The following is a 21,749-nucleotide window of genomic DNA, read 5'->3' as shown; positions in this document are numbered from 1 at the left end:
AACTTTTTTAATTAAATGTTAAATGTAATAGAAATTACTCGCATGATTTTTTTTGAATGAATGGTAATATCAAAACCTTTCACTTTTAAAGTTAAATGTCAAATGAAATTATTATTTTGTTTCATTTAAAACAATCAAATGTTAGAAGACATTACAGTACGTAACATATTCACTGAACTTTTAAAATAAACATTGAAATAAAAAAACAAATGATTAGATTTCGGCGGCACGGTGAACGACTGGTTAGAGCATCCGCCTCACAGTTCTGAGGACCGGGGTTCAATCCCCGGCCCCGCCTGTGTGGAGTTTGCATGTTCTCCCCGCTTTCCTCCCACATCCCAAAAACATGCATGCTAGGTTCATTGAAGACTTTGAATTGCCCGTAGGTGTGAATGTGAGTGCCAATGGTTGTTTGCCCCGCCTCCTGCCCGATGACAGCCGGGATAGGCTCCGGCACGCCCACGACCTGCGTGAGGAGAAGCGGCTTGGAAAATGGATGGATGGATGATTAGATTAGATGACATTTATTTATTTAATGATATATTTAGTCAGTTCATACTTATTTAATTTTGGCACCCTTGGTCGTCCACACCAGTGTTGTAATAATTTTGGATTTTTCATTATAGTTAGTTTTTTTTTTCGTTTTGGCTTTTTTAGTTTCAAATGCAGTTAGTTTTAATTAGTTTTTAGAGCAACTTTGTTACTTTTTATATTTTCAAAAATGCTTCATTTTTGTTTCGTTTTTATTAATTTTAGTATTAGTTTTTTTTTTGTCGAGTGTGAAATGTAAATTAAAAAAATAATAATACAGGTACTGTCCAACAGTCCACAAAATGGGAAGTACAGTAAGTGCAGTGCATACATAATACTGCTTCCAAGGTTAACAGTGAATGCATCACAACGTACGTAAAACCATTCATCAGACACAGTGTGGCCTTTTTATATTTCTGTTCATTCTTGTAAAAAAATTCAAGTACTTATTTGCATGATTTCCACCCCTTGCTGCTAAACTGCGAACTGCGCAAGTAGACTTTGAGATTTGTGTGACGGTCGTCGTCAAAATGAAATACAGACATTATTTATTTAGCGGAAACTTATGGCCGATTGCACTATTTACTATTTGTTCATTTTTGAACCAAAAAATGAGAGCACTTGTTTATTACCTCGCGTGGCGTTTCGGGCTGAGTTGACCGACACACGAAGGGGGTCCACATCAAAACTTACATGAAATATTAAAAATTGGGGGGGGGGGGGCGGGCACAGCAAAACATAAATGAAATCTTACAAATCTGTCAACTCAACTTGCCAGCTGGAGCGCCGAGTCCGTCGCCTAGAATTACGTCATCGGGAAGCGCCTCTTTTATTGACCGCTGCCCGATGACGTAGCTAAAAGAACTCCAAACCCTTTGTTTGTTCGGGTTAGGTTAGGTGGTTAAAAAGCGGTTCAAACCACTAAACCACGTGAGCCACGTGATTGGGCCAACCGATAGAGTGTGGACCAATGCGCTGCTGTATTGGCGGGGGGGGTTTCCGCGTGGTCCTAGTGCTTGCCCATCAATTCTTATCGTCTTACATCGTTTTGGGACGGTAAAGAACTCCAGGGGACCAAAACTGCCCTCTGAAAAAGTGCAGGGGACACATTTATGGGGTCCCCCCCGTGACCCCATAAATTACGCCTTTGGGGGCCGCGTGACGTGACATTAAACGAGTGCGTCCAATCAGAAGAGCCATAATAACAGCGTGAAGACCAGTTGCTAGGCAACCACTGCGCAGTGGTGAAACCTGATAAGCGTCCGCAGCAGCCAATAGAAAACGGCTTCTTGAATATTTCATCCAAATAAAAAAAAAGTCTTTCGAAGGGCGAGCAGGAAAACGAAGGCGACCAAAACGAAGAGCAAGCGAGACGCCGCCGAGGAATAAAAAAACATCCAAATCCAAAACAGACAGGATGTGACATCATCAAGTAGGTTTTTCGCAGTCCTTAAGCCCCGCCCTCAATGCAGTTTGTTTTATTGATGTGCTTCATTTTCCAAATGTTGTCCTATGAAGTCATTCGACCATTTATAGTCAACGTCGGAAACATTTTGGATACTTTTACTCCTCCTCGATACTTCAAACAAATGAAATCATATTTGAGCATACTTTTTAAACACATTGTAAATGTATTGAAACCCCAAACAACAAATTTAAAATTGTATTGTAGTGTGTGTGGGACTGGCTTTTTACTGTAAATTGCATAAAACAAAAGACAACCATTTTATATTTAAAATGTTCAAGCAACCCATTTTCAGGCCGCCGTGTCCCAACGGTTAAGAACGTCGCCTGCCAACATGGGGATCTAGGTTCAAGACCCCGACCGGACCATCCGCCGACATCCCCGGACTCACGGCTGCGGTGTCCTTGAGCGAGACGCCGATACCCCGAAATGCTCCCCGGGCGCTTCGACCGCCCCCTGCTCCGGCGTGTTCCGCTAACATGCGTATGTGTTCACCCCGACGGGTTAAATCCAGAGAACCAAGTTCGGGTGCATGCATGTTCATGACAATAAAAAGGTCATTCTATTCTATTTACAAAGTCCACTAGCTTAATGCTAACATCTAATGCGAAACACCATAGACAGGCTAATGGAAATAAGCATCAATGTTATGCTAATTCTTGCAACTTGAGCACACGAGGAGCAGCGGGATCACAATGTGAAGTTTTCTTGAAAATTAATGTGAATAATCGTCGTCACCCGTGGCGCAACTCGCACAACTATTCCATTTTCAATCGGAGGACGGGAAAACGGCAACGTCACTCAAAGCCTGCTTGAAGGCCAAGAGTGGCCAATCGGAAATTTGATCGGTTAAAAAAAGAGCCATCGCTAACCGTGTGCACGTGTCCCATGGCGGCACTCGGGAGTCTGAAGGCCTTCATTGGGCAAATTCTCTTCAAACGTGTAGAATGTATTTAGAAACAAATCTCTCGATTCACAAATCCATTCTCCGTATGATGACGTAACCTTGTGTGCGTTTAGATGAAAATGTCCGAAGAAGCAGAAGAGGCGCGTGGCGGCTCGGCGGCGGCCCTGCGCTGCATCGTGTGCTTCGGCCGCTACGATCTGGCCGCACGGTTGCCGCGGCGACTGCACTGCGGCCACACCTTCTGCCAGGCGTGCGTGAAGCGACTGGACGCCGTCATCAACGAGCAGGTGACTTCCCGGTCACGCCCGTAACCTTCGTGAACCCCCGCATAGCGGGACGTGATGTCATCATATAGCCCCTCCCCCAAGTCAAGTCCGTAAAGAAAAACAACACGGTCGTCAGCACAGCATCAACAGCGTGCATCTAGCATGTACACAATCATGAACGCACGTTACATAAACGACTGCAGTCGCTCGTAAAACAATCGACGCAAATAAAACACCGTTTTTCCCATGATTGCATATATATTATATAATATATATATATATTATATAATATAAAAAAAAAATATATATATATATATATATATATATATATAATATTATACTTGATGAAAACATACAGCAACAACATAATTCAGTCAAATGAATGCTCCTTCCTTGGCCACCTGGGGAGATGTCGGCACAACTCCTTAGCAGTAACATTAGTTAGTAGTTAGTAATATCAGTTGTTGTCTTCGCAGAGGATAAAGAAAATAGTAGTGCATTGTTTGTTTATCAGTTTATTTTTGAAAGGGGACAATGCAATTTCATAAAACACATGAAGTACACATGGTTAAAAAAGCCAGAATTAGCCAGAAGGCTAGTTTTCATCTGTAGTCCCCTGGCCATACGATTGCGATATAAGTTTAATTCGTTCCGTGATCACGCCCGTATCTCAAATTGTCTTTCCCCATTGAAAGCAATTCAAATGCAATGAATCCGTTCTACAAAAAAATATCCCCCAATTTTTTTATTTTTTAAACATTTTTTCATAGCATTTCAATTAACAGTATTGTAATAAACACAATAATACAAATGTTGCCCCTCGCCTAACCTGCGAGCAGGCACAAAACACGACATCAGCATCATTCGGTACAGTCATGTTTTGGGCATGTTGTCCTTCTTCTTTGGCAGTTGACAAACCAGCTTAATGGCGCATTAGCGTCACCAATTGGTATTTTTCTTCCACTGCAATGAGCCCAACGTGTCAACTTGGTTGCCGCCATCTAGTGGGCGGGGTCTGAAGGTAGGGGCGACCGATGGGGATTGTATTGAGGCCGATTCAGACATTTGGTTGAATTTAACAATACTGTAAATACTTTGTCCTTTAGTAGTTATTAACTTTACGAGACAGAAAAATTGGCAAAAACTGGCTGATTTTTGTTTGTTTTCTTTGAATATCGCGTCTGCCTCACAGTTCTGAGGACCCGGGTTCAATCCCCGGCCCCGCCTGTGAGGAGTTTGCATGTTCTCCCCGTGCCTGCGTGGCTTTTCTCCGGGCACTCCGCTTTCCTCCCGCATCCCAAAAACTTGGAGACTCTAAATTGCCCGTAGGTGTGAATGTGAGTGCGAATGGTTGTTTGTTTCTATGCGCCCTGCGATTGGCTGGCGACCGGTTCAGGGTGTACCCCTGCCTCTCGCCCGAAGATAGCTGAGAAAGGCTCCGGCACGCCCGCGACCCTACTGAGGAGAAGCGGGACAGAAAATGGATGGATGGATGTTTGATTATCGTTATTTTTGTTAATGTGTAAAAAAATCCATCCATCCATTTTCTGTCTGTAAAAAAATCATTTGAAAAGGGTTAATATCGGGTGATATTAAATTTGCTGGCCGATCGGGCCCTAATCTACACTACGCTCTCCCTCAAATGTATTGAGACCACACCCCCTACATTGACATTACACAAGACAGCTAGTTTGTAGCTAGATTTGAATGAAGCTAGCAAGCTAGCCAGAGATATATGGATTTGTAGCGGGCTTGCTAGGTAGATTTGTTGCTGTTTAAATAGGTTTCCTGCTCACAAGCTAAATAGCTAGACTTGTAGCTAGCAGCCAGCTAGATTTGTAGTTAGCTAGCTACCTAGCTAAAGAGTTGTAGTTGGCTAGTGAGAAAGCTAGATACATCAGATACATTATTATTTTTTTAAAATCTTAAAAATAGATTTTTACCCTTTCGCGGCTTCCATAACCTGTTGCGGCGCACTCCGATTCAATCGTGCTGCAATCGTCAGGTGTGGATCCCGTGTCCTCAGTGCCGGCAGAACACACCTCGTCCGCGCGGGGGCGCCGCCGCACTGGACCTGGACTTGACCTCTTTCCTGGCACTCAAGACGCACGCCGGCTCTGCCCCTTGTAGCGGCGAGGGGGCGTCGACCGGCGAGGGGGCGTCGACCGGCAAGGCGGCGGCGGTGGCCCGGGACGGGAAGACCACGTGGGCGTCCAAGGACGTCGGCGGCGCCGATGCGTGGTCGCACGGCGGACTCGCCCAACCGCGCTTTCACTGCCACGGCGACTGCTGCAAGCCTCTCTCCTATTGGTTGTGCTGCTGCTGCCTGTGGCGAGGCTAAACAGCAAATATTTCACATACTAATTCTTCTGTTAACAAAGATAAATATCACCGCTGGTATAAAACATTAAAGAATTTAAAGAAATAAACTGTACCTTTAAGGGGCGTGGCCTCGAGCGTGAAGTCAGTATCTGGAGTCTTAAGTGGCCAGTTAGTCTGTGCGAGCGTCTGGGTGTGAGTTGTGGTCTACAGCGACTTCTTGCGAGTGTGTTCATTTTGTATTTGCGTTGAAATGTTTGTTCTGTTCAATAAGTGACGACCGTAGCGCTCCTTGCCAACATGCCAGGGCATCGCGGTGCCTTCACTCCACGAGGTCCATGAATAAATGACACCCGGAATAAACGCTGTGATGTTTCTTCACCCCCAAAATCTGTGAATAATTGACACTTGTTGTAATTGCCTTGAGAAAAATATTTTTTAACCCAATTATGAAAACGCTGATGTAAGCGAGGGATTGCGTCAAAAAACGTCAGTGAGGCTCGTGCAAAAATGTTTGACTATGCGAATAACGGGGGTTAGGTTCACTGACGCTTATGATTTGCCTTGTAAAAAAATCTTAAAAGACAAAAAGAAAATCAGGGCAGCCAGTCCCTAAAAAGCACGAATAAGGGTGACAATCTGAAAGTAAAATGACACTCATTATAATTGCCATTAGCTTACAAAAAAAATGAATAAATGAATAAATGAGGATTGGGCGAAAATTACAGTGAAAAACTGGACAGGTTTAAAAACTAAAATCGGTAAATAATTGATATTAATTTCTATGAATTAAAAAAAAATATTGAAAAAAAATGTGACTACTACTACTAAAAATAATGATAATAGCGCAAAGAATAGGTAATAGGCAAAAAAACCCAATTTAAATCAGCGATTGCCGAACCACAAATATGCGTGGTCGTAAGTGCAGGTACGACTATATTTATTCATATCATATAAAAATTTGAATGGCATCGTTTTAAGGGCCGGGCTTAAATCAGAATGTTTGACAAAAAAAAAAAAAAAATCTTCCTCTTAAATAAAAAAAAATATTTTAATGTGCATGATCTTATTATTTGGAATATTTATGACAATGAGAATGTTTTCACGTGAAGAGAATCCAACAAGAAGTCTCGAAGGCAGGACAGCTGCAAGGCATCGTCGGAAAAGTCCTCAAAATTTCATGTTTGGAAGCCCCTCCCCCCTGAGTTCGATCAGCCAATCAGAGGCTGCCCAGCCCCTCGCCCACCCGCACGGTTTGTCCCGGCTTGACGCTGAAGGCGAAACTTTTGGGGGCTTCGAAGAGGACCACCACGGTGGAGCCCAAGTTGAACTCGCCGACCGCCTCGCCCCGCTGCAGCGCCACGCCCCCTTCGGCTGGCTCCGCCCCCGCATACCGGAGGTCATGGAAACGACCTTTCTTGTCGTGAGGCGCGTTCGTCTGCAGCTCCTGAAAGCGGCACATATGACGCCATTTACTCACACACCAAATCCGCCGGGGGACGGCGGATTTGGTGTGCTCAAATCAAATCAAATCAATCGAAATATAATAAAGGAAAAAGAGTTGAAAAGAGTCACCACAGGAATCAATACTGGAGAAACTTCCAGAGTCACTACAGGAGGCACTACACTACTTGCGCACTTTGGGAGTCCTTTCAAGAACCACTTTGAGAATCACGACTTGAGTCACTTTGGAAGCCACTTCAGGAGTCACTACGAGAGTCACTTCAGGCGAACTGAGAGTGAGCGTCTGCTTGATGCTCCTTGCAAGTGTGTTCATTTTGTATCTGTGTTTCAATAAGCGTGTGCAAGCGCATCGGCGGCTGTGGCCTCCTGGCTGCCCCTCCTGAATCTGAGATTCGACTTCCCGGGGGACCCTCCTCTCCAGCACCCCTGAATAGAACTTACCAGGGAGGTTGAGGAGTGGGATCCCCCTGCAGTTGGAATTATCGATGATAATCAAGTATCAAAATCAATTGTAGCACCTCTAGTCGAAATTGGGCCTGACTGATGAATTAGCCAGCTGACTTGACTGGCTGATATTAGCCATTTTCCATCCATCCATCCATTTTCTGAGCCGCTTCTCCTCACGCGGGTCGCGGGCGTGCCGGAGCCTATCCCAGCGGGGCACACCTTGAACTGGTCGCCAGCCAATCGCAGGGCACACACAATACAAACAAACAACCATCCGCACTCACATTCACACCTACGGGCAATTTAGAGTCTCCAATTCATGCATGTTTTGGGGATGTGGGAGGAAAGCGGAGTGCCCGGAGAAAAGCCACGCAGGCACAGGGAGAACATGCAAACTCCACACAGGCGGGGCCGGGGATGGAACCCGGGTCCTCAGAACTGTGAGGCAGACGCTCTAACCAGTCGGGCACCGTGCCGCACCTGTCAAATGTTCTCCCTGGAATTCAGATCTTTATTAATGTAAGCATTAAGGGACCCAAAAACAAGTAATGTTATTAATTCTATATTTTGTTTAAATAATTCAGCCGATGAAATGGTTATCGTAACGTTCCTCCGCCAAGTATCAGAATCGGCCTAAAAAAAATCTTGATCGGTCCGGCCCGAGTTAAAAGTGAAAAATTGCAATTCGGGTTGAGATTTTCGCACGACACGCACGAGTTTTGCTTCAGTGGCCCACGAAAACCAGTCGCACCGGGCTGCGAGTTCGACACCCGTTTACGACCCCACGTGACGATATTCACGACGGTCGGGCGCGGCGGGCGGGCGGCACTGACCTGGTCGAAGTAGATGCGTATGGAGCCCACGTTGGTGGCGCCCACGGCCGTGAAGGAGAAGAAGCCGTGCCGCCATCGGCCGCTGAGAGCCACGCGCTCGTTCAGGCAGAACAACTCCTTCACCCGGCCCGCCACGCCTGGACTCACCGACAGCAGAGAACCTGACACACACACACACACACATTACATTAACAAACCTGACGCACACAGTTGACACGCGCACACGTTACAACAACAAATGTGACACACGCAATACACGTTACATGAGCGGACCTGGCGACACCAAACAGCAAACAGGAAGCGGCCGTGCACTCTGACCTGTGAAGTGCCGCCTGAGCGCCACCGTCCAGTCGGCAGGCGAGTGGAAGCGATGATAGTCGCCGGGCGCCAAGTACACGACCACATGGAACAGCTCGTTGTCGTGACTCGTCAGGAGGCGGTCCCGGAACGACAAAGACGAGTCCGCACGGGTGGCCGGAAACGCTGAGGAAGTCACAGTCGAGGTCAATGAGGGAGTCATTTTGGGAGTCACAAAGGGAGTCGCTTGGAGAGTCACTTCAATAGTCACTTTTAGTGTCACTACACGACTCACTACTGGTGACAATTAGGAAGTGGCATCATAAACCAGAGTCAATTCGGACGTTGGGGTTCACTCTCTGAATCACTTCAGGACTCACTGCGGGAATCAAATTGTGAGTCAATTTAGGAATCACCTCAGGAGTCACTACGAGAGTCAAGTAAAGTTTAGTTTCGCCCTTAATCACAGAAGAGTCTCAAAGGGCTTCACAGGCCCACAGTTGGCAATGATTGACGACATTTCCTTATCTAAACCTCACAATCGAGCAAGGAAAAACTCAAAACCCATTTGGAGAAAAACGAAACCTTGAGAAGGGACCTCAGATGGATTTGGGAGTCACTCATGGAGTTGCTTGAGGAGTCTCTTGGAGTCTCAAGTGTGCTGTCGTTTCAGTGTTGTTTCTCTTACCGTCGCTGCGCCCATCTTGCGGCCCGAGGAAGTGTTCGAGACTGTACGTGACGCCCTTCACTTGCTCCACCTCAGAACTCAACACACGACCAAGGTGAACGATCCTGCCATCTGCTGGACACACCTGGCAGCAAACAATGTCGTCATCATCATACATACGTCAATTCATAACCTGGCGATTTTATCAATTAACTCAAGTTTATTTGCCAGAACAATTTTTTGGTGAATATTTTTTTATGGATTACATAATTGAAAGTTCAGTAGAGGGAGGAGCTCGATGAGCTTGCTTACCAGGCAGGAGGCGGAGCAAAGCGGACGCGCCGACTCTTTGAGACCCCGCCGGAAAAACTCGCCGAGATTCCGATAGTGACGCAAGTCCTCCACTGCGGCTTCCTATTGGACAACACCGCACGCTGACCACAAGGGGGCTCTGTTTCAGCACTTGACGTAAACACTTACTCCAGGTATTTGCTAACACAACCTAACGAATGCTAACATCACCACCATCAAAACATCATCCTAACTGCAAACTATGTTGACGGGGGAATTGTGGTTTGGGTGCGCTTTTCTCCCTCATGGCCTGGGTGCATTGGAATCATTGATGGAAAAATGTATTTTACAGCTCATTCCAAACTATTTTTTCTTGCAACTATGTGTATATTAATTAGAACTTATCAGTGAAAAGGTATAATAACATGTTTACAAAGGGTGTGCTCACCTTTGTTTATAAGGGTGTGCTCACCTTTGTTGCAGGGGTTTAGACATTGTCTGTGTCTTGACTTATTTTGAGTGGAATAATTTTCACTGTTAGAAAAGCTGTACAAGGCCTACTTTGTATAGTAGCAAAATGTCATTTCTTCAGTGTGTGTGTGTGTGAGATATTTGTGTGCGCGACCTGCATGTTGACTCCAAAGGTCCTGATGTAGAGCGAGTAGACGGGTTTGCGCAACCACGCGGGAAGCTCCACGTCGTTGACACGCCCCCACGCCCGAGACAGCAGGCGAGTCGGGAAGGAGCGATATAGCGCCACCTGCGGGACCAACACAATAGTGCACGTGACGAGGAGGAGGAGAGTTCGGACGCGTCTCGGTGCGACCGGAGCAGAGCTCTCACCCGATTGGCCGGCGGCCGCAACGTGTGCACGGGCAGGAAGTAGCAGATGAATGCGATAGGCCAGCGACACCAGGGGGCGGAGCCGCGCACGCGCGCTATGAGCACGCTCAAATGACGACGAGCCAAATACGGAAGCTGCAGTCTGATTGGTCCGTTCGACATTTGATGAGGAAGAGGAAGAATAGGAAGGGAGCCACTTCGGAAGCATTACAAAACGACAGCCGTCCCTCACCAGGTCCCGGCTAGCTTTCCGCGGTCGCACTGTATCGCGGCTTTTAACACTTTTGCATCGCAGATTTTACAGTCAAGTCTGCACCCTCATTGGCCGACGCCCAAGACACTTACCAGGCCAGGCCCCGCCTTTTCAAGTCACACACATTCAAAGTCTATATAGTGACCCCGAGTGGACAAAAATAACAGGTGCTCCTCACGTGCGTATTTTGCATTAGGATTATGCATAGAGCTTTAAAATACTGTGTGTGTGTGTGTATATACGTATATATATATATATATATATATATATATATACACACACAAACACGAATTATAACACAAAAATATGGCCACAATTTAGCGGCATTTTGTCTAATAAATGAGGGACTACTGTACTTATATTATTTTCTTAAAACTAAATCATCAACCGGTCTCTCTCACACTCACACACACACACACACACGACAGAAGATACAATTCTGTGTGCACATGTGAACTAAGTAGGTTAGGACAGGATCAAGCGGAATTAGCATCATCTCAAGCTACAACTGCGCGCACACACACACACACACACACAAATCTCACACACACATGCAACAAACACCTCACACATACAACAGGCACACAAACATAATCACACACCTGACACACAACAAACATATCTTACGCACACACCAAGCATACACACACCACAGACACACACACAAAAACAAACACTACCAACACTCACTTTAAAAATGCATACACAAACACAACTAACAATCACATCTCACACACAACACTCACACCAAGAATCCACATGTGCACACACAAAAATGCACACACACTACTAACACACACATCACACACAGACACACATACAACAAAAACACACATACAACCAATGCTGACAGCAAAAACACTCATGCGCATACACACACACACTTTGTGTTACCCAAGTCGTGCGGCTGCTCGCTTCAACCTTCCTCCTCCTCCTCTTCCTCCCCCCTCCCTCGTTCTCCTAACATGTCGCTTACGACATGTGCCATCGCCGTAGCGACAGGCCCCATCGCCGTGGCGACACATCTCACCGCCGCTCACCATGCGTGCTCTTGGCCGTCGTTCAAGTCCCGCACGGCCCCGGCCCCTTAGACTGCGCATCGACAACATCCCCTTACCTGAGTAGGCGTGGCCAGAGCAGGCGGGGCTCCATCCTCGCGGTCCCGCCTCTTGTAATGCTGGTAACCATAGTAACCGCCTCCCGTCACCACTAGGAGCGGGAGGGGCCGGGGACGGAAGAAGAAACCGTGACCTAACGAGACAGGAGACAGCTAATTGGCCTACAGTCTGCTCCGCCTCCTTTTTATTGATTTAAAATAAAAAATGTTTAAACTTGCCAGAATTGAAGAAGCGTCGCTGGCCGCAGCTCACAGGGTGAAATCTGAAACAGAAGCATTAGCATAGGGAAACCCCATTTGATGTGTTAGCGTTCTATGGCATTTCACATTGTATGTTAGCATTAGGCTTGTACAGGAAGATTATTGCTCTATTAGTCATGTCAAACTGCTCTAAATTGTAAGAGGACGCCGCATCATTTGCACAATTGTCCTAAAAATATGTACCGGCATTACCACATTACCGGTAACCTTTCGTTGCTCAGCGACTCTGCGTACTGTGTTTTTATGTCTCAAAATTATTTATTTGTCTGTTGTCATACAAGAGCGGCTCCAACTACAAACAACAAACACATTCCTTGTGTGTTTTTGACATGCTTGGTGAATAAAGATGATTCTGATTCGTTAATACACCTCAAACGGACCGAGCACACATGTACACACAAAATATCTCTAACACAACACACACAAACCTAAACAGAAATAGCTCACACCCATCCAAACATCTCGTGACGTTAAATAAGTCATTAATATTAGTCTTTTTTCTATTTTGTACGTTTTTCCACAGAATATTGATTGACAACTTGACCATATGTCTGACGTCACACGAAATCTCAAGACATTCGAGTGAATCAAAGGAAATATTTGTTTGAAAAAAAAGACAAAAGTGAAAGCTTGTTTCCCTAACAGTGAGCACACGTCACGTGCACTCCGTGTGTGTGTGTGCGCGTGTGTCACGCGTCCCTCCACCACACACACTTGCTGCGTCGCGTGTTGGAGACGTCACAACTTAAGTGGCCTGTTGCATATTATCGTATCTTGTCTAAAGGATTTAAAATAACTAAAATAGCCCCAAAAATCCTAATACCTGAAAAGCTTCCGGCCACACACCATCCACAAGGGCGCCGCCATCTTGGGTGTACGGAAGTGACGTAATATGACGCATACCTTCGTTGCGTAAATTGGTAAAAAAACTAAGATAACAATTGCTTTACAAGAACTGACAGGAAGCTCGTTAACGTGATTAAATTGTAAATTCAATAAATTTCCATGCTAATCAGTACTGTGGCGTTAAGTGTTAAGAATATTGACATGACACCTGTTTGTGCTGATGGAGCTTGCTAACAACTGCGAAATGTTTAAACGAGTAAACACAAAGTTCGTCAATGACATCGAAATCATGACTCAATTTCCATGCCTATCAGTATTATTTTTGTAAAGACATTGGGGACTCTTTAAATGTAAAACTCTTGACATTGACACCTGTTCTTGCTCATGCAAATTAAGCTAACGTCACTAATGATGCTAACGTTGGTGAAGATAAAAATGTTGAATCAGTCTAACCTAATACTTCCACAAACTGAACTTATTCTTTATACAAACAAATGAAAAAAATCTAATTTAAAACAACTATTGCTTGTCTTTTTTCACTTTGTGCCTCAAAACACAAACATTGTGCCTCAAAACACAAACATAAGTATTTTTGCTGTCTTCCGATTGGCTGCTCGTCAAGTCAGTCAAAGTGCCCTCCACACTTTAAACCTTTTATTTTATGACAACGTTGTTCATGAAAATTTTGATGAGCATAAAGTCATTTTTCATAGGAATTTATGGAACAAAATTCAAGTCACAAAAACAAGCTTTTTATTGTAAACAAAGCAGCACAATGACATGTACAAAGGCTGCACGTGTAAGCATTCACAAAAGTGCACTCTTGGCGTACGCCAACAAACAAAGCGATTGAGTGAAGGACGCCCGGAGCTCCGCCCATCCAGCCTCAAGCCGTGAGGAGAGGCGGAGCAACGCTTCCATGGCAACGGCATCCTGCGCCAGTGAATGGAGGTGAAGCTGTCAACAGGATGCAATGCGTTAGACTCACAATAAAAAGCTGTGTTGGAAATCGGGAGTAGAAATCGTTTCTGCCCTAGTGTCAACTACTGTATATAATCTAATATATAAATATCCCTGTGTAGTGAGTATTCGATTAATTGTTTCAGTCTTGGAGTCAACTATATAGTCCACTATATGAAAAAAAGTATAAAATGCTAAATGATTCCTCATTCTTTTCTGCTCCCTAATCACATTGAGATTTTTCGTGGCCTTTTTAGGTAGGAACTATCAAGGTCCACTGTATAAATGTATTCATTTCAAAAGGGACAGTGCATATTAATGAACATTTGCATGTAAATATGCCAGATTATAGCCATTGTCTAGTTTCCATCTGTAGTCCCTGGCAGGTTGATGTAAAATTTTAAGTATAAATACAATGAAAATAGGGTGAGAAAAGTCAAGACATATGCAATACACATTAGAAGTACACAGATCATTCATTCATTCAGTGGTAGGCGAGATTGTGTGCAAAAGAAAGATTTGGCAATGAGTGAACGATTCCAAACGCAGTCACGGCGTTACCTTGAGGAACAGCGATAGGTAAGCGTGAGCCAGATCAAAGTCCCGCCCACTGGCCAGCATGCTGTCAATCATGCGAATGAAGGCAAACATGAGGCTGCTGGCTCCGCCCCCCTCAGGCGACAGACCGGCAAGCTCGACTGAGACGGCAGACGGACCGAAAGACTTCAACAGCTCCACGGGAACGACGACTGGACGGACAAAAAAATAAAAAACACCACACGTTCATCCTCGAACCATAACACGCAGTCAAGTTTTGTCAATGAACTCACATGATGACTCCGTGACAAGACACGCCTCCAGAGCACAACTGAACTTTGACCTCTGTGATGGTAGACTGCAGCTCAACACCTTTGACTGATACACGCACACACACGATTATTATGATGATTATTGAGAAGATTAACGAATGTGTCAATAGTAAGATGTTGACCTGTGCTTCCTGTGGCGGCACGGAGAAGCGCGGCATCAGCCCTGGCACTGTGGGCAGGAAGAAGGGCGCGGGTGCTCCAGACACGGGCGGCATCACCGCTTTGTTCCTCCTCTGAAAACACTCACCGTCATGCCACCTTCACGGCTTACGTGTCACGTGACCATCATGTGTTATGTTGTGTGTCTGTCACGTGACCTCGTCATGACACATTTGTCATGTGACCATCGTGTCACATGTCGTGTGACACTGTGTTCTGTGTGTCGTGTCATGTACGACCATCATGTTGCGTGTCATGTCATATGTTGTTTCATGTAACAATCGTCCCTTGTGTGTCATGTGTATGTCATGTGACCATCACGTGTCGCATCATGTCACGCAACGGTCATGCTACGTGGGTATTATTTGTCACTTGACCATCACGTCATGTGATAATCGTGTGTTCCATCACGTGACGTTGCGTGTACCTTGATGGTGTCGAGGCACAGCAGATGTTTCCATCTCGACTCGGGGAGCTGCGACAGCGTCACGAGCTCCGCCCCCAACTGCTCCGCCGAGCCGTACGCCTCGGCAGGCTCCTCCTCCTCTGATGTCACTTCCCGCTCGGCCCCCGGCGGCCCGGCCCCCGGCAGGGTCTCCTCCTCTGGCCGGTAGTCGGCCGGGAGCGGGCGGAGCCCCACGGGACCGCAAAGGCTCTTATTGGTCCTAAGGAGGAGAGACGGTCTGTGATTGGTTGCTGTCATTTGCACCGCCAGGAAGTGAAAAACTTGGCCGCTGACCACAAGTAAACGCCAAGGCTGTCCACGTGCGACGTCGCCAAGTAGTCGCCAGTTGGGGACATGGACACGCCCACTGGTGCCATGGACACCAGGAAGCAGTCCACCAGGCTGTACACACAACACAATTTTCTCAAGGCATTTTTCTGCATTTTGAAAAATGCTTTTAAACGAGGGAAGAACTCACTTTCCCGAGGGGACGTCCCACGTGCGAATGGTGCAGTCCATCCCGGCGGTGATCAACCAGCGACCGTCTGGACTGAAAGTCTGAAGAAAAAAAGAAAAAGTCACACCTAAAAACAAAAGGCAGCTTAGTGCCTTTTTCTTACTTTTTCCTGGATTTGTAATCGCGGGACAATGTAAGTTCATGAACATTTCCTGAAATTTGCAAGTGTGAATTTGAGGAGTTTTGCTCACTTTGTCAAAATGATGTTTAAAAGTGAGACTGCGGTCAAACATCATGCCGAGATATTTGTAGGGGACGACGGATTAATGGGCCAGCAGATTTAATTGGCATTAGGATGGTTTTTGCAGCTTTTTACAACAAGACAAAGACATTAACAAACATTAAAATGGAAAAATAAATAAATAAAAATAAAAAATAAAATTAAAAAAATCGGCACATTTTGGCAAAATTTTCTCTCTGTTTAAAGTTAAACTAATACTAAAGTACAAAGTTTTTTAAAACAGTTAAATGTTCTGTCTGTAATGCACATCTTTATTACGTGTATTATTTAAGTGTTAAGGGACCCCGATTTATTTATTTGTAAAAGTTATTTTACTCATTATATATTTATTTTAATTGGTTTTGGAATTTTATTCTGCAAAATATCAGAATCGGTATCAGACTAAAAAAATAATACTATCCATCCATTTTCTGAGCCGCTTCTCCTCACGCGGGTCGTGGGCGTGCTGAAGCCCATCCCAGCTATCATCGGGCAGGAGGCGGGGTACACCCTGAACCGGTTGCCAGCCAATCGCAGGGCACATACAAACAAACAACCGTTCACACTCACAGTCACACCGACGGGCAATTTAGAGTCTCCAATTGATGCATGTTTTTGGGATGTGGGAGGAAACCGAAGTGCCCGGAGAAAACCCACGCAGGCGCAGATGGTAGATAGTTTATATAAAGACTAAAAAGGATTGGACCCAAGATTGAACCTAGTGGGACACCTGTGACAAGATCGTGTTGCGTAAGATATAGATGTCGACCACAGTTGAGATGACAAAATTAGTTTGTCTGCCGCTACTTTTTCAATAACCTTGGACATGACAGAAAGGATGCTTACTGGTCTATAATTTGATACTGAGTCACTCACCATGTCGTTGGTGTTGCCGTGGTGACCCGCAAACTTGCGGACAACTCGCTTGGTTTCAATGTCGACGACCAGCAGAGTGAAGTCATCCAGAGCAACTGCTAGCATGCCGCTAACAGGAAGACAGGACGTTGTTAGTTACATCACAACATACTTACGAGTGGAGAAAAATGCTAACTGTTAGCAGGCTCTTGGGGTGCGTACACACAGGACGTGAACTGAACCATTCATGTGACGTGATTACATATGAAGTCAATGCAAATAGGCGCAAATTCGTGCCGAGCGACGTGAGTGGTGCAAAATTTGCTTCTTCGACTGAAATTCTCGTGACTCTGTGTCATGGCAGCCAATTGACAAGGCTCTCAACGCTGCGGTCATGCGGGCCAATCAGGGTATTTCTTTAGACCTACACACACGGTCACATGGCTTACGCGTCCAATTACACTCAAACGAGGAAGTGAAACGCGGCTCGGCTTCGCAAAGACGGCACAAAACTACATTTTAAGCACAACGGCTCATTATTTTATGCCGAGATAAGGCCACGACGATATGGAGGCACTTTTAATTTCGCAATATCGTGAATAGTGTGACATTTCAGGCGGTCAGAGACGGCACCACTATCCTGTTTGAATTGGAATGAGAGACGCTAGCTTTTTGTGTCATGTGCATGTGTTCATACGAAAGCTTGAAGTGCTTTGGAGCTCAACACTCCTAAACCTCCCACTCTGCAACCGCCCCCGACAGGTCGCTAGCTACCTGTCTCTGTGTAGCTTCATGCTAGCCGGCGCCGCATTTAGCTTGATCTGGTCTTCCTGTTTGCGGCTCTTGAAGCGCCAGAACTTGAGGAGGCAATCGGACGCGGCGGTGAGCGTCAGCTGATTGAGCGTGTCGGTGGCCACGCCTCGCACGGTGCCGCTGTGGGCTTTTGGGAAAAAGGGGCGGAGTTAATAAGAGACGGCGGGCGAAGCGAACGATCGCAGAGGAGTTGTGGGTTCAACCTTTCTGCTCGTCTCCATAGCAACCGCGATGAAATCCGGACTGCAGGTTGTAAACGTCGACGCGACCGCACGAAGAGCCCACCAGCGTAAAGTTTCCACAGGAAGTGATGTCAACAGCCTGCGAGAGGACACAGGAAGTCAAGTCAGTGTGTATGTGGGGATGGGGGGGGGGGGGGGGCGCAGTGCTATGGTTACCGTGGCGACAGCAGTGCCGCTGCCCCCCGGTGGTCGCAAGTGGTGTGCCCCCATTGAGCAGCGCTGGTAGTTCCAGGTGGTGGTTGCTAGGCGACCACGGTGACACGCCACGATACCGTCCCAGTCGGCTTGGCGGGCCGCCGCTGTCAATCAACACGGACATTTGCATCTTGCCATGACGTGTGTATGCGCGCATGTGGATATGTGCGTGTGTTTGAGCGCCAACCAGAGGCGAATGCAGTGATTGCAGGTAGGCGGAGCTCTTCATAGGACAGCCCCTTCTTCTTCTTCTGCTCTTTCTTTTTATTGATGGAGCCTAAACACGCACACACACACACAAATCTCACACAAATACAGACAAACGTACATCAAAAATGCACACAAAAACACACACAACACCATTCATACAAAAACACACACAAAAAGGTCACACACGTTAAAGAACTAATGCGTTGGCGAGCGTAAAAGCGAGGTGCAGGTGGGCGGAGTCGGACCATGTCCGAGGTTCTTGTTGAGTCGTTCGTGTACGCTGGAGAAAGACTGCAGTGTGCCGTCCTGACCTGCAGGGGGAGACATTTTCCCCCCAACGTTTGAATAGGAAAGAAAGTCGCCGTCATCGTCGTTGTTTACCAGCGCTGAGGATGTTTTTCCCGTCGTTGCCGTGGTGACAGATGGTAGCGGGCGGGGCGCTGTGACCCTGCCGATTTCTCAGCAACCTAGCTCCGCCCCCTTCCTGGTCTAGGATCCAGACCTGGGGAAAAAAGAGAAAAAAAAAAACGTATGAGACAGTTGGCGGTCCAACTGGCGCTTACCCCGACGACGGCGTCCTCGACCTTGATGGCGTTGTCGCCGGCGTTGGTGACGAGGAGCGGCTCGCCGTGCACGAAGCTGGCGCTCACCGCCGTCTGGTGGGCGTGTCTCAGCTGAGCCGCCGGGTGCCGCCGCTCCAGGTCCCACAAGGTTACGTGACCTTGAGGACTGCCCGTCGCCAGCGTGGGTGGCCCGTCTGCCGCAGGGTCAAAGGTCACACACACATACCTCATGCGTGCACACACCCCATAGACACACACAAAAAGCAAGCGCAGGAATGGATGCACACTTCTCACACACAAACATATCTTACACACACACACAAACCAAGCATGCGCACTCATGCACACACACACTAAGCTCACGCAAACATACACAGGAACACACGTACGCACGCACATGCACACACCACAGCAGGTCACCTGTTCGGAAAGCCAGCGACGTGATTGGCCCCCAGTCCTGCGTGAAGGTCATCAGCGTCTCGTCCAATCGGATGTTGTGAATGATGATGCGGCCCGTTGCGGTGCCGACGCCCACCACGTCCACCGCCGGGCTCTGTCCGGGTTACTTCAAGTCATTAGTTCATACCGTAGTCGCCAAAACTGAGCGACAAATATTGTTTTTCTGCGGGGGGGTCGGTGTAATACCACGTTGTGCCACTGAGCTTTTCTGGAAGATGTGCAACATAATAATGTGTGCGCGAAAGTGGCAGTTGTTTGAAGGGTTTTAATTACTGCAAAATCGATGCTAATTTCCCTTTGCCCGTCTATGCCATTTTGCATTATATGTTAGCACTGAACTAGTTAGATGAAATGATATAGTTGGTTCAACATTTTTGAGGGAGGGGGAAAATAAGTTTTTAAGTTGTTTTTTTACGCCCATTTTTTGCTGAATTATAGTTTTTTCTTTTACACAGTAACACATTATTTTGTAATAACACAAACAATGTCATTCAAACACCCCCCTCCAAAAAAAATTTGCAAAAAAATACTTATTTTTTGCCAATTTTAAAATTTTTGAACACATATCAATTTCCATCGTAAGACAAAAACAATGACATTCAACTAACAGACAAAAAATTCTGTTGTAAAGTTAAATACTAAAGGACAAAGTCTTGTAAAACAGTCTAATGTTCTGTTTGTAATTCGGAAGTATTAAGTCAGTAATTTTATTCATTATATACCTGTTCTAATTCATTGGCCAATTAATCGGTTAATGGTATTTTACTCTGTGGATTATTGGAACGGGCCTCCAAAATCCAGGTGGGTCGGGTCCTAGTGTTTCTCTGTGGCAGCCTTTTTGGTTGGCGTGGAACGCGCTGACGGGCCAGCGAGCCACGCGGCACTCACCTGCTGCAGCACGCTGACGCCCGCTGACCAGCCCGCAAACGTGTACAACAACTTGCTGGACGCCACACGAACAACACGCAGACACAAAAACAACAAAATAACAACTTAGTGTCATGATTATTCGTCAATTCGGGGTCATTCATCAATTTGATCGATCAATTCAAGTTACTTTTTTTTTTGTATTGTAGGAAAATTGTTTAAATGTGAAAAAAGATTGGCTGTTAGCGGGCGTGCTAACCTGGTCTTTAGGTTCCAGAGCTGCAATGCACCCTGGGAACTCCCCAGCAGGACTTTATTCAGGTACGTGCTGGGATGCATCATTGCCGACACGTCGAAGGTCACGGGGTCCAAGTTCAGTTGTAGGTACGCGTCTAAGGGAGGACACGGAGGACTGTTACGCAAGCATGCATGCATACGTAAAATTCAACATGCATACATACGAAAACAAACACACACACACGGATATACAGTCACACGCAGACACGCGTGTACATACACACACGGACACACTGATACACTTGCACACAGCGTGGCCCTAAGCTCCGCCCTCACCACCGCCTCGGACGTCCCACACAACGACGAGCCCGCCGCCGTCGGCCGAGATCAGTTGATCACCGAAAGGAAGCAGCGAGCGCACTTCTTGTTTGTGTCCACGGTAACACATCACCACCTGCACGCGTGCACAAAAACACTCTCAGCCCCGCCCATCTCAAGCGCTCAGCCCCGCCCCTCAGAAAAGGCCACGCGACCTCTTTGTTCCTGGCGAAGGCGTAGACGAGCGAGCCGGCGGCGGCAAACACCAACATCCTGTCGGCCGCCAAGCAAGTGATGTCGTCCGGCAGGCTGTTACCTAGGCGACCGCATCACACAGCATCAGCCCATCGGGCATCATTTCATCGTCGCGGCGACCGACGCAAACAAATACTCACTGACGGCGACGATGCCCAAGCGGTTGACCTGGAACAAAAAAAAAAAAAGAGAACATGACGTCACACCTTCGACGATATCGTAAACTTGACACGTTGAACCATAAATTCATGTCAACTACTTCAATGTCAATTGAATCACCTTCCACATTCAAACAAACACTGACTGTCCTTACGTTGTACGTGTGCAAACATTTCCCTACTGACGTCACCAGGTAGAACTCCCGATGTTTGCGGTGGTATCGTAGCACATGCGGCACGTGGTTGCAGTAAAGTCCCAAAAGCCGGAAGCCGCTAAATAAACAACTTCCGCCTCCCGCCGCCATCAACGCCAACAAAGCGAAGAACCAACCCGAAGAAGCAAAAAGTAACAAAAAGACGACAAGAAGACGACAAGAAGACGAGCAATCAGGAGAGACGAGCAAGAAAGCTTCTCGGGAGGAAACGGATGCAGCGAGCGGCAACAAAAAAAGAGTCCGTGTGGAAAAGGTTCCTTCCTACGAAGGTTCCGCTCACGAAAAGAAAAAGGAAACAGCAAACGAGGCTACATTAACATGAACATGTCTTTCATGGGGGGGGGGCCCCATGCGTTTATGCCGATGAAATGGCAACTGCTCCCAT

The 21,749-nt window shown here is 46.5% G+C and overlaps 3 protein-coding genes across 10 annotated transcripts; 1 reads left to right on the top strand and 2 right to left on the bottom strand.

Annotated features, from left to right (window-relative positions):
* The first annotated feature begins 1,269 nt into the window (after positions 1 to 1,269).
* rnf224 (ring finger protein 224) lies at positions 1,270 to 5,644 on the top strand. 2 transcript variants are annotated; one of them, XM_061800182.1, is made up of 4 exons: positions 1,270 to 1,963; positions 2,292 to 2,479; positions 3,017 to 3,190; positions 5,175 to 5,644. In XM_061800182.1, exons 2-4 carry the CDS (start codon positions 2,426 to 2,428, stop codon positions 5,508 to 5,510), a joined length of 564 nt encoding a protein of 187 aa, XP_061656166.1. In that variant the 5' UTR covers positions 1,270 to 1,963; positions 2,292 to 2,425; the 3' UTR covers positions 5,511 to 5,644. The 2 variants fall into 2 exon arrangements, with proteins under 2 accessions (XP_061656166.1, XP_061656168.1); XM_061800184.1 differs by lacking the exon at positions 2,292 to 2,479 and having other exon boundaries at positions 1,276 to 1,963.
* pisd (phosphatidylserine decarboxylase) lies at positions 5,368 to 12,890 on the bottom strand. 7 transcript variants are annotated; one of them, XR_009792153.1, is made up of 10 exons: positions 11,478 to 11,694; positions 10,331 to 10,472; positions 10,113 to 10,247; positions 9,509 to 9,610; positions 9,218 to 9,341; positions 8,506 to 8,715; positions 8,233 to 8,393; positions 6,735 to 6,935; positions 5,605 to 5,879; positions 5,368 to 5,506 (listed from the first exon to the last, which is right to left on the bottom strand). XR_009792153.1 is itself a non-coding variant. In XM_061800180.1 (10 exons), exons 1-10 carry the CDS (start codon positions 12,826 to 12,828, stop codon positions 5,811 to 5,813), a joined length of 1,224 nt encoding a protein of 407 aa, XP_061656164.1. In that variant the 5' UTR covers positions 12,829 to 12,890; the 3' UTR covers positions 5,499 to 5,810. The 7 variants fall into 7 exon arrangements, 6 of the variants coding, with proteins under 6 accessions (XP_061656159.1, XP_061656164.1, XP_061656162.1 ...); XM_061800180.1 differs by lacking the exons at positions 10,331 to 10,472; positions 11,478 to 11,694 and adding exons at positions 11,701 to 11,834; positions 11,920 to 11,963; positions 12,785 to 12,890 and having other exon boundaries at positions 5,499 to 5,879; XM_061800175.1 differs by having other exon boundaries at positions 5,497 to 5,879.
* Positions 12,891 to 13,537: 647 nt separating this feature from the next.
* Positions 13,538 to 21,605, bottom strand: wdr36 (WD repeat domain 36). Its single transcript, XM_061747296.1, has 22 exons — positions 21,305 to 21,605; positions 21,132 to 21,159; positions 20,952 to 21,052; positions 20,755 to 20,872; positions 20,441 to 20,573; positions 20,203 to 20,257; positions 19,276 to 19,408; positions 18,877 to 19,049; positions 18,674 to 18,794; positions 18,538 to 18,603; positions 18,270 to 18,359; positions 18,044 to 18,186; positions 17,849 to 17,966; positions 17,607 to 17,772; positions 16,854 to 16,962; positions 15,719 to 15,798; positions 15,535 to 15,642; positions 15,223 to 15,460; positions 14,759 to 14,869; positions 14,598 to 14,682; positions 14,329 to 14,516; positions 13,538 to 13,764 (listed from the first exon to the last, which is right to left on the bottom strand). Exons 1-22 carry the CDS (start codon positions 21,452 to 21,454, stop codon positions 13,615 to 13,617), a joined length of 2,664 nt encoding a protein of 887 aa, XP_061603280.1. The 5' UTR covers positions 21,455 to 21,605; the 3' UTR covers positions 13,538 to 13,614.
* Positions 21,606 to 21,749: the final 144 nt, after the last annotated feature.

The sequence above is a fragment of the Phyllopteryx taeniolatus genome, chromosome 15, assembly GCF_024500385.1.
Source record: "Phyllopteryx taeniolatus isolate TA_2022b chromosome 15, UOR_Ptae_1.2, whole genome shotgun sequence".
Lineage (NCBI taxonomy): Eukaryota > Metazoa > Chordata > Actinopteri > Syngnathiformes > Syngnathidae > Phyllopteryx > Phyllopteryx taeniolatus.
This window is presented reverse-complemented; position numbering and strand designations above follow the sequence as displayed.